The sequence below is a fragment of the Phascolarctos cinereus genome, unplaced genomic scaffold (assembly GCF_003287225.1).
Source record: "Phascolarctos cinereus isolate Bilbo 61053 unplaced genomic scaffold, phaCin_HiC Scaffold_3;HRSCAF=262, whole genome shotgun sequence".
NCBI classification, from domain to species: Eukaryota; Metazoa; Chordata; class Mammalia; order Diprotodontia; family Phascolarctidae; genus Phascolarctos; species Phascolarctos cinereus.
In genome coordinates, this window is record NW_027555736.1 from 243075950 (window position 1) to 243090009 (window position 14060).

Consider the following 14060-nt stretch of genomic DNA (forward strand, 5'->3'; position numbering starts at 1 on the left):
GCCTGCTTTTTCTGTAGTCCCTCTCCAGGCACTTCCAAGCACAAAATTGCTTTGCAAGATGGTCCCCCTGCTGGGTAAATCAACCCATCTACCTGTCACTAGATACACTACACTCTCCTTTAAACATGAGAAAGCTGATACTGCACAAAGCATAGCTAGCGGTCCTGACAACCCTCTTCTCCCCCCAAACCCTTGAGCTAAAGGTAGCAGGAGTAGATTGGCTATGCTTGAATATAGAATAATTTAATAAGTGTATTTCACTTAATATGAGGGGAATAGCCCCTTTCCATTAATTATTTTCTTTTCCTTATAAGCTGGAAGATACACAGATGGGCTCTTTTTTTCAAGGGTATATTATCATTTCAAAGCCTCACAAAAAGCAAAAAAGACTTGTAACAGCAAGGAATGTTGCTTATACAACTCCATATTCTCAAAGAGATAGTCTTCCCAAAAAAGATAAGAGAAGACATGGAGGGATGATCAAGGTTATTTCTCTGATAGCATGCTGAGAGGTACTCTGATCCAAAACCCATACAGGAGTTATTTGAGCTGTTTCTTGTTTTCTTGAACTAGGCTAATGAAACAAACCAAAACAAAAGGAAAAAAGTCATCAATATGAAGATTTCAGGTTTTCCCTCCAGGAGGGCTGGTATTTCTAGTGACTAGTGAGGATCAGTCAGTCAGTGGCCTCCTGAGCATCCCTAGATGGTTGGCAACACCAGTAAGATTCACCTCCCTTGGTTGAGAAGTTTGGGCTTTCCTAGGACCATCTGCTCTCACTTGTAGCTAAAGAATGTCTTCCATTTGAGATTACTACTGTCAGCTTAGTTTAAAATATACATGGGCAAAGTATATACCTATCTTGCTTGCCTGGGAAGATGTTGGCATGGAGAAACTTAGTCTGCTGGTTGGTGCCTTAATTTTACAAATTCTTTCTTCTCTTTTTCCTTAGTTACTGTGACGGTGGGAGGCAAGCAGCACTTGCTTGGACTTTATGACACAGCAGGACAGGTATGTTTTTAATATCTTGATTCTTTATTGGTTTTTTTGTGGTGGGGGGGAAGGGTTGGATTCTGCCATCACTAGTCACATAGGAACAGAGAGCCCTTTCCAAGGGGGATAAAAAGAGAGTGAACACTACCTTTTTTGCCAGTTTGCTGCTTACATACTGACTTCTTTGCTGTTCTCTAACTAGGCACTCCAACTTTTATCTCAGTGCCTTTGCAATGGCTGTCCACCATGCCTGGAATTCACTCCCACCTCTCTCACCATATCTTGGAATCCCTAACTCCCTCCAAGGCTCATTTCATGTGTCATCATCTCCTATGGGAAGAATTCCTCATATGGCAGCTAGGTAGCACAATGGATTAAAGCACTGGGCCCCTTGTCAGGAAGACCTAAGTTCCAATCCAGCCACAATCACATATTAACTATGTGATCCTGGATGAGTCACTAAACCCCTCTTTGCTTCATTTTGCTCATCTCTAAAGTAGAGACAATAATAGCATTTATTGTGAGGATAAAATGAAATATTTGTTTGTAAAGAGCTTTGCAAACTTTGGAGCACTATAAAACTACCAGCTATCATTATCATTATTATTGTTTTTGTTATGATTATTATTTTTTTTATTTCCTGATTCCCTTGTTAGCGCCCTTTCCCATCTCCTTATTTTATCTTGTATATACTTATCTGTTTACATGTTGTATTTTATCAGTAGAGTATAAACTCCTTGGAGTCAGGGACCAATTTTCATTTTGCCTTTATCTCCAGTACATAATTTTAAAATGTTTATTGGATTGGACATTGGTAGCTTACATTCACAAAGGACTTTTGAAGTTTAAAGCATATTTTTGCTAGTCAAAGCCATTACTTTGAGATTGGGAGCAAGGAATTGGATGAAGAGGCTATTTGTTGCTTATGCCATATACAAATGAAAGCAAGGTAAGGACGATGGATGGATGAGTGCAATAATCAGCCTCATTCCCCCCCTTCCCCATCAAAGAAGAACATTGGAGGAGAAAAAGGAGGGATAAGATTGGAAAGGGGGGAATATTTTGGCTGGCAGCACCCCTTTCCTTATTTCCTGGAGGTGGCGGGAGATGACGAAAGTGCTATCAGAGAGTGATGAGGAAATGATCCCCATGGACCATCACTCCCTTCCCCTGGAGTGATGGTGACACCCCCTTCTAGGTCTCTATGCCACCCTCTAGGGTTTGGTACATTCACTGGGGAATCAGTCCCCCTGGCATACATAAAAAACAACCCCACGAGGTAAGTGTTGCAAATATTATTATCCCCATTTTATAGATGAGGAAACTGAGGCTCAAAGAACAGAAATGACTTACTCAAGATCAAGAACTAGGCAACAAATGTGGGACTCAAATCCAGGTTCTTTAAAGGCAAAATCAAATCCATTGTTAATTTCACTATACCATCATAGCCTCCAAGGAGAACATTCGCCTCATGAGAGAATATCCTCTTGTCAAAAAGAAATAGGTAACAAATACTATTTCATAATCTGATAAGTAACCAGGATCATCCCATGTGTTAATTGGTAAATGAATATTACTCTTTGGCTGGTGGGTATGACTATCTGAAATCCAAAGATAACACTAGAAAGTTATTTGGTAATAATCTTCTGCTACCAAAACCTTTTCCTACAACTAACAACAGAGAGTGGACTTGATTGGTCTGGGTTTATCTTCCTTTGTCCCTACTCCTCATTTTGCATCACTCAGGTGTTTTCTGCCACCATCTCCTCCTTAACCTGTCTCCTATGAAGAGGCAGCCCCTTCCCTTACCAAGGCAAATCCTCTACATGCACAAATAATCACATTCCATCCACTCTTCTCCAGCATATTGCCCTATCATTCCCTACACTCTCTCACTAATCTTCAATCTTTCCCTGTCTACTAGCTGCTTTCCTACTTCCTATAAACATGCCGTGTCTCCTCTGTCCTCAAAAAACCCTCCCTTGATCCATCCATCCCTGCTAGTTATAGTCCTGTACCTCTTCTCCTTATACGGCTAAACTCCCTGAGAAGATTGTCTACAATTAGCCCTTCCACTTCCTTTCCTTTCATTCTCTTCTTAACTCAACTCTTATTCTTTTCTTAACTGAACGATGACTTCTGAATTCATCCTTCAACTGAAAGTGCTCTTTCCAAAGTTAACGATGATTTCTTCATCACAAAATCTAATGACTTTTCTCTCAGTCTTTATCCTTCATGACTTCTCTGCAGTCCTTGACATTACTGAGCGCCATGTTCTCGATGTTCTCTCTTCTCTTGAGGTTTTCATAACACTTCTTTCTCCTGGCTCTGCTCCTATTTGTCAGACTACTCCTCCGAGTCCTTTGCTGGATCTTTATCCACGTCATGTTCACTAACACTGAGTACCCCTCAGAATTGTGACTGAGGCTCTCTTCTCATCTGCCTCTATACTATTTCACTTGGTAATTTCATCACTTCCCATGGATTCAATTATCAGCTTTCTGCCGATGATTCTCCACTCTACTTATCTGGGCTTCACCTCTCTTCTAACATCCAGCCTCGCATCTCCAACTGCTTTTTCAATATCTTGAACTGGATGGTTTGCAGACATCTTAAAAATTGAACTCATCTGCCCCCCACCGACCCACCCACCAGCTGCCTTCTCCCTAACTTTCCTATTAGTATGATAAGAGAGTATCAGAATCATCCCAGTCACCCAAGCTGGAAACCTACATGGCATTCTTGACTCTTGACTCTTCACTCTTCACTCATATCCAATCTGTTGCCAAGTGCTATAGGTTTTCTTTTCATAACATTTCTCTCATGTGTGCCTCCTTCTCTCCTCTGACACTGCCATCACCCTTGTGCAAGACCTCATCAGGACATGCCTGAACTATTGCAATAACATGCTGATTGGTCTTCCTGCCTCAACTTTCTCCCCATTCTGGTCCATCCTCCACTCAGCTACCAAATAGATCTTAAAGTGGAGGTCTGACACTCTCTCTCCATTCAGTGAACTCAGGTGGCTCTCTATCACTGCCAGGATCAAACAGAAAATTTTCTGGCTTTCCAAAGCCCTTTATGACCTGCTCTCCCTCTCTCTTTACTCCTTCTTATACCCCACACCCTTCTATATACTCCAATGCAGTGACATTGGACTCCTTGCTTTTTCCCATGACACCCCATCCCACAGCTCCAGGTATTTTCACTGGCTGTCCCCCAAGTCTGGAATTTTATCTCTCCTCATCTCTTCCTCTTAGCTTCTCTGCCTTCCTTTAAGTCTCATCTAAAATCTCATTTTCTACAAGAAACCCTTTCTAAATCCCCTACAATGCTGGTGTTTGAGTCTCTCAAATTTATATATATATATATATATATATATATATATATATATATATATATATATATATATATATACATACACATATATAATATATATGTGTATGTATGTATATATATGTATATATGTGTATGTATGGTATGTGTGTACATGGTATGTATATGGTATGTGTGTATATGATGTGTGCATGTATGTATGCATGTTTTTATATGTGGTGCGTGTGTATTTACATATCTGTATCTTGTTTGTTTATAGATATGTTCATGTTGTCTCCCCCATTGGACTGTGAGCTACTTGAGAGAGCAGGGACTACCTATGTACCCCCTTGCATCCCTTTGTATCCTGGGTATTTGCACATAGTAAGCACTTAACACTGACCTGACTTTCTCTTCCCACCATCAGCCAACAAGCATTTACTAATCATCTCCTATGTTCCAGGCGCTGTACTAATCACTAAGGATGTGAATACAACTGAATGAAACAATCAGTCTGGGGGAGGAGGGTGCGCTAAGGAACTGGGCCATGACCCAAAAAGAATCGGGAAAAGGAGAACTCACAGTGAAGCCAAGATCCTGGATAACATGTCAACCAAAAAATCAGCCCTTGAATAATCCTAGGTTTAGTCTGATTTTTTAAAGAACATTCTTACCTTCCTGCTACATTTGGAGAAACCATAAACCATCAATGTCCAGGTTTTACAGAAAAAAAAAATCCTTTTATTAAGGCGATTTGTTCAGTAAAATTTGGATTCGGTCAAAGGGCCACACTCGAGGACCTAGAGGGCCACATGTGGTCTTGAGGCGGCTGGTTCCCCATGCTGGACTAGATGATCTCTAAGGTTCCTTCTAGTTCTTGATCCTAAGGAATACAGTGAACTAGAAATAATAATACTTAATGTTAGCAGAGCAGCTAGGTGGTGCAATGGATAGAACGCCAGTCCTGGAGTCTGGAGGACTTCAGTTCAAGTCTGGCTTCAGACGAGTTGTGTGACCCTGGGCAAGTCACTTAAGCCCAACTGTCTCCTCCTCCAAAAAAAAATTTATACACACACGCACACACATATACATACATATATGTACCCTTATGTATGTTTAATGTTAGCACCTAACTTGACACGTTCAAAAGTGTCTCATTTTTCATATTGTATTGACTACTTGTGAAACTCTACCTCAGACTCCCTTTAAAGAAATGCTTCTTTTCTTAACAGTTTGGTTAAAGGGCTATGTATTGAAGAAGGACCGGGAGGGAGGTGCCGGGGAAGAAGTAAAGGAGAGAAAGCATTTAGAGAAGGAATTTAATTCACTCAGAGCAGTTTATGGCTCTGGCCCAATTTCTAGCTTAGATTTTTTTTTTCTTAACCATATGTCCTGGGTCACTTATTTAGGTCAGAATCAGCAGGCTATTTAATCTGTCCAAATTCATACATCTCAAGTCCTTTGGAGTAAATGCTTAGCCAAGCTTCTCACCCACTGGGAGTTTCCTAGTAATTGTTATTTGCAGTCTCGTATACTCCTCTCAGCCTTTTTTTCACAATTAGCTGGAATTGTGCCTTTTTCCGCTTACACTTACAAGACCCTTAGGAAAAGAAGAAAGAGACATCAATTAAAGCCTGTGTATCCATTCTGTGAAGAGAGCCACAGTATCAAGGGGCATCATGAATGGTTAAAGGGGTGGGAAACTGAATGAAGTGCACAAATCCAAGGAACACAATGGTCACAGATGCACCTTGGGAGTGAGCAAGGACTGTGGAGCTCATCTGGTCTAAGTGCCTCATTTTATAGATGAAGAACTGGGGCCCAAAGACAGAAATGACAGAAGTGCCTAAAACTGTACAGCTAGTAAGACACCCAACCTGGTTCTTCTGAATGTAAGTCCAATTGTCTTTCCAAGGCACCAACCTCCACAGCAGTGAGTGACTCCCATGTAGGGGGACAGCAAAGGGGAGGGAGTGGGGAAAATAAAGGACGAGGGAATTCCCTCAGGTCGACAGCAATAACTCAAGAACTTAATGTGTATATGCCCTGAAGAACAATGGGGACAACATGGGGCATCCCCCTCAGTCTCAAGGCTTATACACTTAACAGAAAATAGCATAGTATTTAGTTACTTCTTTAAAACGGGAGCTCTTTGATTCTTTGAATGGAAGAACACCAACTCCGGCTCAGAAGAGCAGCTATTAAGAAAGTAAAACTGAGGGCAGCTAGGTGGTGCAGTAGATAGAGCATCGGCCCTGAAGTCAGGAGGACCCTGAGTTCAAATCCGACCTCACACCAAACACTTGACACCTACCAGCTGTGTGACTCTGGGCAAGTCACTTAACCCCAATTGCCTAAAAATAAAATTTAAAAAAAGAAAGTAAAACTGAACAACAATTCCCTTTGTGGTGCCCAAAGGGAGGAGTTTATTAACGGTTGTGTTGGTAAATGTTTAACAACCGACTCTGCAAGACACAATTTTAAGTTTAATCTATATTATTCATCTTTTCTTCATCACTTTCTCAAATCTGGACAGTTAACAAAACAATGACTGGAGCCCTGATTTATAGCCTTTGCTGATTTCCAAGGTGTAAATGGCAATGGATAGAATTCGGGACCTGGAAAAGACCTGAGCTCAAATCCAGTCTCGGACACTAGCTTGTAAACCTGGACAAATCACTTAACCCTGTTTGCCTCAGTTTCCTCATCAGTAAAGCGAGCTGGTGAAGGAAATGGCAAATCACTCCACTATCTCTGCCAAGAAGACCCCAAATGGGGTCACAAAGAGTCAGACACAACTGAAAGGACTCAACAACAAAAATGCTCACACTGACAGTTCAATAAATGCCTTTCCTGGGTGGATATGAGCCGGCTCCAGCACATCCCTGAGTAGATCCCTTTAGCACCCATAAGAGATAGTAGGAAGAACAGGAGATTCAGCAGCAAAGGACCTGGGTTCAAATCCCTAGTCTTTTAATGTTATGTTACTTTGGGCAAGTCACTTAATCTCTCCTGTCCTTAGAACAGTTATCTGTAAAAAGAAAGGATCAGATGAGTTACAAAATCTATTGCAGCTCTTTTAAAGATTGCTGAGGCAGCATGGTGAAATAAATAGAGAGAAGGCTTGGAGTCAGGAAGACCTGGGTTCAAGTCCTGCCTCTGACATTTATTGGCTGGGTGACAGTGGCCACGTCACTTAAACTCTCAGTGCTCCTAGGCAATTCTGTAAGGCAACTGGCAGAGCTAATTTGTATTGATAGAAGGAGTTTCCTCATTATCACAAATCTAGTCTGAAAAAAAAAAAGACTTAGCCAATCAATAAGCATTTATTAAGTGTCAACTATATACCAAGCACTGTTAAGTGCTGGGAACACAAAGAAAGACAAAGATATTCCTTGTTCTCAAATCTAATGAAGGAGATAACCTGAAAACAATTATGTATGAACAAGCTGCACACAGATTAAAATCAGACCCAAAGAATGTATTTCTTAGTCTTAAGAATGTCCTATTAAAGACTAGTTTAAAAGTCATAATGCTGCAAGGTGTAATTATAGCCACAATCAATTTGTAATGCCTTATTCGTTATCTTGTGTCCCCAAGCCTTCTAAATTGCTTTGTCCTTAAAATTGTCCATGTGCCAGGCTCCCATCTTCCTCTTTCCTTTAAGTCTTCTATCACTTTTTATCATTTTTCTCAGCACAGTTGTTTTCTGTATGCTTCCCCAGAGATTTACTTAATTTAAAACTTTCTAATTAGTTTGAAAATTCTTGAACAGTTTCATCATATCTTCCCACTATAACTGAGTGCTTTCTGTCTGTCTTTCTCTGTCTCTTTGTCTCTATCTCCCTCTGTCTCTCTGTCTCTATCTTTCTCTGCTCTCTCTTTCTCTCTCTCCCCCCTCCACTCCATCCTTCTCTCTATCCCTCCTCCATTCCCCTCCACCACTGCTCTACTTCTGCCAGCATGTGTTGTGACATTTCCCAATTTGGCCCAAGAACACTTGCCATTCTATTTCTTCTGTTCCTGCAGCTACAAAGCTTCTCATCTCCTAGAAAGTCTCATAATTCTCTGGAGGGACTTCATAGATAAGAAGGCCTAGCTCCAGGTTGTTTTTCAGTCATTCAGTCATGTCCAACTCTGCATGACCCCGTGGACCATGGCATGCCAAGGCCTTCTATCCTCTACTATTTCTTGAAGTCTGTCCAAGTTCATGTAACAGTTTCCATGATACCATCTATCCACCTCATCCTCTGCCATCCTCTTTTCCTTTTGCCTTCAATCTTTCCCAACATCAAAGTCTTTTCCAATGAGTACTGTCTTCTCATTATGTGGCCAAGGTATATAAGTTTCAGCTTCAGTATTTGTCCTTGCAGTGAATAGTCTGAATTCATTTCTTTAAGTATTGACTAATTGGAACTCTTTGCTGGCCAAGGGACTCTCAAAAGTCTTTTCCAGCACCATTTCAATTCGAAACTGTCAATTCTGCAGCTTTCCTTATTGTCCAACTACCCTCCAGAGAACTGAGTTCATATTTCTGTGCACAGCTCATTTCTTCTCTCTTTCTGTCTCTCCCAGTTTTCTTACTCCTTTTAAAAGGTCAAGTCCAATGGGTGTATCACAGGTACATGAACAAGTTATAAGTCACATCAATCTTCAAAAACTCCTTATCTCTGTGGTGTTCATGTGATAACAAGTATGTAGCACAAAGCAAAACAATTATACTTTATCAGTAAGACGACATCAATTACAGAATACAGTTTTCTGTGGTAGAAGAATTAAGGATATTAAGCCTGACTTGAGGATAAATAATCAATCCCAGAACAAAGGGATGTAGAAATGGAGCAACAATGGCCCTAGACAGTACACCAGACATAAAGCCCCTGAAAAGTGTAAAGGACTGCCTTCACATAAGCTATTGTTGTAAAAATAGCTTTAAATCCTAAATCAAAGAAGTGGGGTCCTTTAAGTATGATCAAGCCTATCTATCAGCTGCCTTGTCTAAGCTTCTGGCACCATAAGCAAGTAGCTGAACATTGGTTTAAAAAAAAAAGAATAACAGAGTCTGGGGAAATTTTACCTTATTGTTTAGCATCACCAACTTTCAAACTTTCAGAATCCATCTCCGAGCTCCACAACTGCAGAGAAAAACAGAGAACTCCGACATGGTCTAAAGGAGTGACTCATGGAGGGTGATGAATTAGATGAAGACAGGATAAGAGAAATGAGCACAATTATAGCAGGTGGTCCTGAGGCTAGCAGCAAGGGGCTATTAAAATGTTCAGTGGATTGATGAAGGAGGGTATGGGATCATTCTCTGGAAGCCTCACAATGGAACTGACTGCAGGGTGGTTAAATGTGATCTTGCCTTAAAGCAAGGGATGTGGAAGAGAGATTTTTCTTGGCCTCTGATCACCTCCAATGCTTTATTATCAATGTTTATGACCCAAAATTTTCTGAAATAGTCCTGCTTTTGAATAGTCTGGCCTACTATCATCAAACACTATCTTATATTCCAGAAATTACAATGTTTTAGCAAATAATGACTGAGCGAATCAAGTCTTACAATACTAATGTTTATATTTATTATTTATTAATTATGATATTCATGTTCATGTTATATAGCATATTAATATTTACAAACTAATTCCATATAATAATAATCTGTGAGGAAGGTAGTATGAATAGTCATGCCCAATTTATAGATGAGGAAACCGAGGATAGGGAATTTAGGTGACATGCCTTGAGTTCCACAAAGCTGGACTTTGAATCTGGATCTATCCTGACCCCTGATCCACAGCTCTTATGATTGTACCATGCTACCTATGATTCAAAGATACAGAAATCACCCTAATAACCTGTTTGGCATATTGACCTTGGAATCGGGCAGATGTGTGCTAAAGTCCTAACTCTGACATGTGTGCCATGATCCTAGCCAAGTAATTTAACCTCTCAATGCCCCTAGGCAATACTCCAAAATTATAAATTATAGACAGTTGGTGATCTGCACTGGTGAAGGGAATTTCTACACTATCTTGACCACCACCTCCCCTCAGACCTTCCTGGAGAAAGCCCAGGACCCTGACCTCTGAACCCAAAAGGGGCCTACTTTCCTTGCCACCACCCATACCGGTTACTACCATTAGTCAGGTAAGTACAAGAGCCTGAAGAGCTGGCAGCACCCTCCCCAGACCATTAGCCTTGCTTCCAGCTCAGCCCCTGAAGCCAATCATTCCAGAAAGTACCTTCTGTGGAAATGCAATCTGGCAGCTGCTTCTGCAGGTGTAGAACTCCTGCCTCCCCGATAGCCATAGCTACTGAAGAACTGGAAAATAAAATTCTTGCAAAAGAATTTCTGTTTGTATCTCTAGGTCTTAGCACAGTGCTTTGCATGTGGTAAGTGCTTAATAAATGCTCTTAAAATTCCTTCCTTCCTTCTTTCCTTCCTTCCTCCCTTTCTTCCTCTCTTCCCCTCTCCCTCCCTTTTAGGTTCAGAGTTCTGGGCTTTCTCCATCAAGATCTGAGGGGAGGTGCTGGTCAAGATAAGGATAGTAATGTTACTTGACTGACACATGCAGCTTTCTGTCTTTCCTTCAGGGACCCCTGCAGTCAGACTTGCCTGCCCTGTAGATGGCAGTTGGTGGGGATGGCTATTGTACACTAATTTAAAAATACCTTTCAACTAAAGCAATAAAACTGTGTTGACCAGCCAGATGTCCCCTTTCAGGATTCAGACAATGTGACCACCAAACTGAGGAAGGGTTGTAGACCTTTTCCACTGAGGTTTTATTCCAAATGAAAAATGAATCATTAGTCAGATCCTAATTCTGTCTGATCACAGGGACAGGGGAATGTGGATTGGTGACAAGAAATCCAAAAATCTCATTTAGGCCAGTAGTTTCTATCTCCTTCTTGAGTAAAAGCTCTGAACATAGTTTCTAAGAAGAAACTGAGATAACCTAAAAACCAAATAACCAGTATCAGCAAGAGTGAAATCAGTAGTCCCTAAATCTGGTTATAGGGCTTTGTCAGGTTGGGATTAGTGGAATGAATAAACTGGGGCAGATAGGTGGTGCAGGAGATAGAGCACCGGCCCTGGAATCAGGAGAACCTGAGTTCAAATCCTGTCTCAGACGAGATACTTGACTCTTACTAGCTATGTGACCCTGGGCAAGTCACTTAACCCCAGTTGCCTCCAAAAAAAAAAATGAATAAACCACAAGCTTTAGAGCTAAATCAACTCATCACAGGATTTCTTCCTATTAATCTTGGGTTATTTAGATTTCAAAGTTAAACTACAGTAACACATCCTAAAACCTAGATACAGACACAACTGGGTCTAGACAAAATAGAATCATAAACTCAGAGCTGGAAATGACCTTAGAATCCATCTAGTGCGATCCCCTCATTTTACAAATGAAGGAACTGAAGCCCAAGTAGGTAAAGTGACTTGCCAGAAGTCACACAGGTAATAGCTATGATAATTAGAATTTTAACCCAGGCTATCTAATTCCACAGCCTTCATCTTCCCATTACATCCTATTAACGGAGAAGGAGCCCATTACTGGTACAGTAATTGACAGTTCTTTGTACTAGAAGAGGACCCATGACATCATGATGTTGGGGTCAAGGTATACGGTATTTGACTATGGCAGATCAATTCTCTGCAAACTCAGAAAGCTCTACCACAGACCGGGCACAAATAGTCCATTTGAATATTTGGGGTGGAGATGTCTCTAGATTTGCTCATCTCACATTTCTTTTGAGCTACTGCAATTCTACTTTGCTCATAGAGAATAGTGCCCTTTTTTAGGCAAGCATGCCGAGCTGGGCAGTCTTTTGCCAGTGTCTTGCATGTCTCATAATCAATACTAAAGTTCTTCAAGAGACCTTGAGAATGTCTTTGTACCACTTGTTCTGACCTCTCTGTGAACACTTGCCTTGTGTGAGTTCTCTGTAAAATAATCTTTTAGGGAAAGGTACATTTGGCATTCTGTCTACATGACCAGACATTATGTAAATATTTTTAAACCTCAAGTCAGTGATGACTGTGTATTTCCATCTGCCCTGCTACCACACACTTTGTGGCTTTTCAGAATCTGGCTAAAGGTTATTGATAACAACTTGAGGAAACCCTTCCCAGGGGTATTTGTTCTTTAAAAGGCTTTACCATATTGAACAAGGTAACTCCAAAGAATAAGTCACAGAATCACAACATCTCAGAGGTGGAGCAATCTCAAAATGATTTTGGAGACAACAGGAAGTCATCGCAGTTGATTAAATAAGGGGATGACATAGTCGAGCTCGTGGTTGGGTTGAAATTTGACCTCTGATTCTTATTACCCATGTGACTTCTGGAAAGTAACTTTACCTACCTAGGTCTCAGCGTCCTCATCTGTACAATGGGGACATTGGACTATATGGATTCTAAGGTCTCTTCCAATACCTTGCCTGAACAAGAAGGCTCTGTCCAAGATACTCAAACAAATGCCCTCCAGATTTTGTTTCAACATTGCCAGTGAAAAAGGACTCACAAAGGGAAATGCTATCCCCATCCAGATCAAGAACTGATAGGATCCAAATACAGAGCAAAGCGTGTTTTCTTTTCACTTACTTTATTGTTTCTCGTGTTTTTTTTAATCTGTTTCTTCTTTCATAACCATGAATAATGTGGAAATATTTTTATGTAATAGTACGTGTATAAACTATATCAAACTGCCTACCATTTCCAGAACAGGATGGGGGGGGGGGAATTTTGAAACTCAAAATCTTGAAAAAATGAATGCTAAAAATTTTCTTGATGTGTAACTGGTGAAAAAAAAATAAAATACTCCCCAAAAAAACACCTCCAGTGAGGAGAAGCCCACATCTAGTTTTAGGTAGAGCTGACTATGAGGGCAGCTACATGGTACAGTGGATAGAACACCAGGCCCAGAGTCAGGAAGACTCCTTAATTTCAAATTCAGCCTCAGATACATACTAGCTGTGTGACCCTGGGCAAGTCACTTAACTCTGTTTGCCTCAGTTCCTCATCTGTTAAATGATCTGGAAAAGGAAATGGCAAACCAACCCAGTATCTTTGCCGAGAAAACCCCAATGGGGTCATGAAGAGTCAGACATGACTGAAAAAAGAATAACCAAGAGCAGCAAAACTCTGAGGAATTATTCTTACTTGCGTCTGCCCACAATCTGCTCCTCTTTGATCCCTTCCACTTCCTTGTAGCTCTGTCCTCTGGGGCCAAGCAGAATAAGTCTAATGTCTCTTTTACAGGACAATCCTTCCAATACTTGACACCTGGCTCATCTCCCTACTTCAAGTCTTCCCCCATGCCAGTCCATCATCCATCCAACTGTTACATCGCTTTTCCAGCAGCACGAGTATTATCTCCAGAATCAAACATAAAATCTTTTGTTTGGCTTTAAAGTTTTCCATAACCTGGTCCCTTCCTACTTTTCTGGTCCTCTTATGATTTATACCCACCTCTCCTACATACTCTATAACCTAGTGACACCACACACTAGACAATACTTCTCATTACTGTGAGATGAAGTGGATAGAGCACAAGGTGTGGAATCAGGAAGAACTGAATTCAAATCCATCCTCAAACACTTACCGTTTGCCTCAGTTTCCTCAACTGTAAGATGAGCATAATAATAGCACCAACCTCCCCAGGTTGTAGGGGTAGCTAGGTAGAGCAATGGATAGAGTTTAAACCCAGCCTCAGACACTTGCTAGCTGTGTGACCCTGGGCAAG

At 40.9% G+C, this 14060-nt stretch overlaps 1 protein-coding gene across 2 annotated transcripts in view; it reads left to right on the plus strand.

Moving 5' to 3' along the window:
• RHOJ (ras homolog family member J) overlaps positions 1-14060 on the plus strand; it is a 139156-nt gene that overhangs the window by 88827 nt on the left and 36269 nt on the right. For both annotated transcript variants that reach the window (XM_078151522.1, XM_020986507.2), the window contains exon 2: positions 953-1011. In XM_078151522.1, coding sequence (XP_078007648.1) covers positions 953-1011 — 59 coding nt within the window. The remainder of the gene's footprint in view (positions 1-952; positions 1012-14060) is intronic.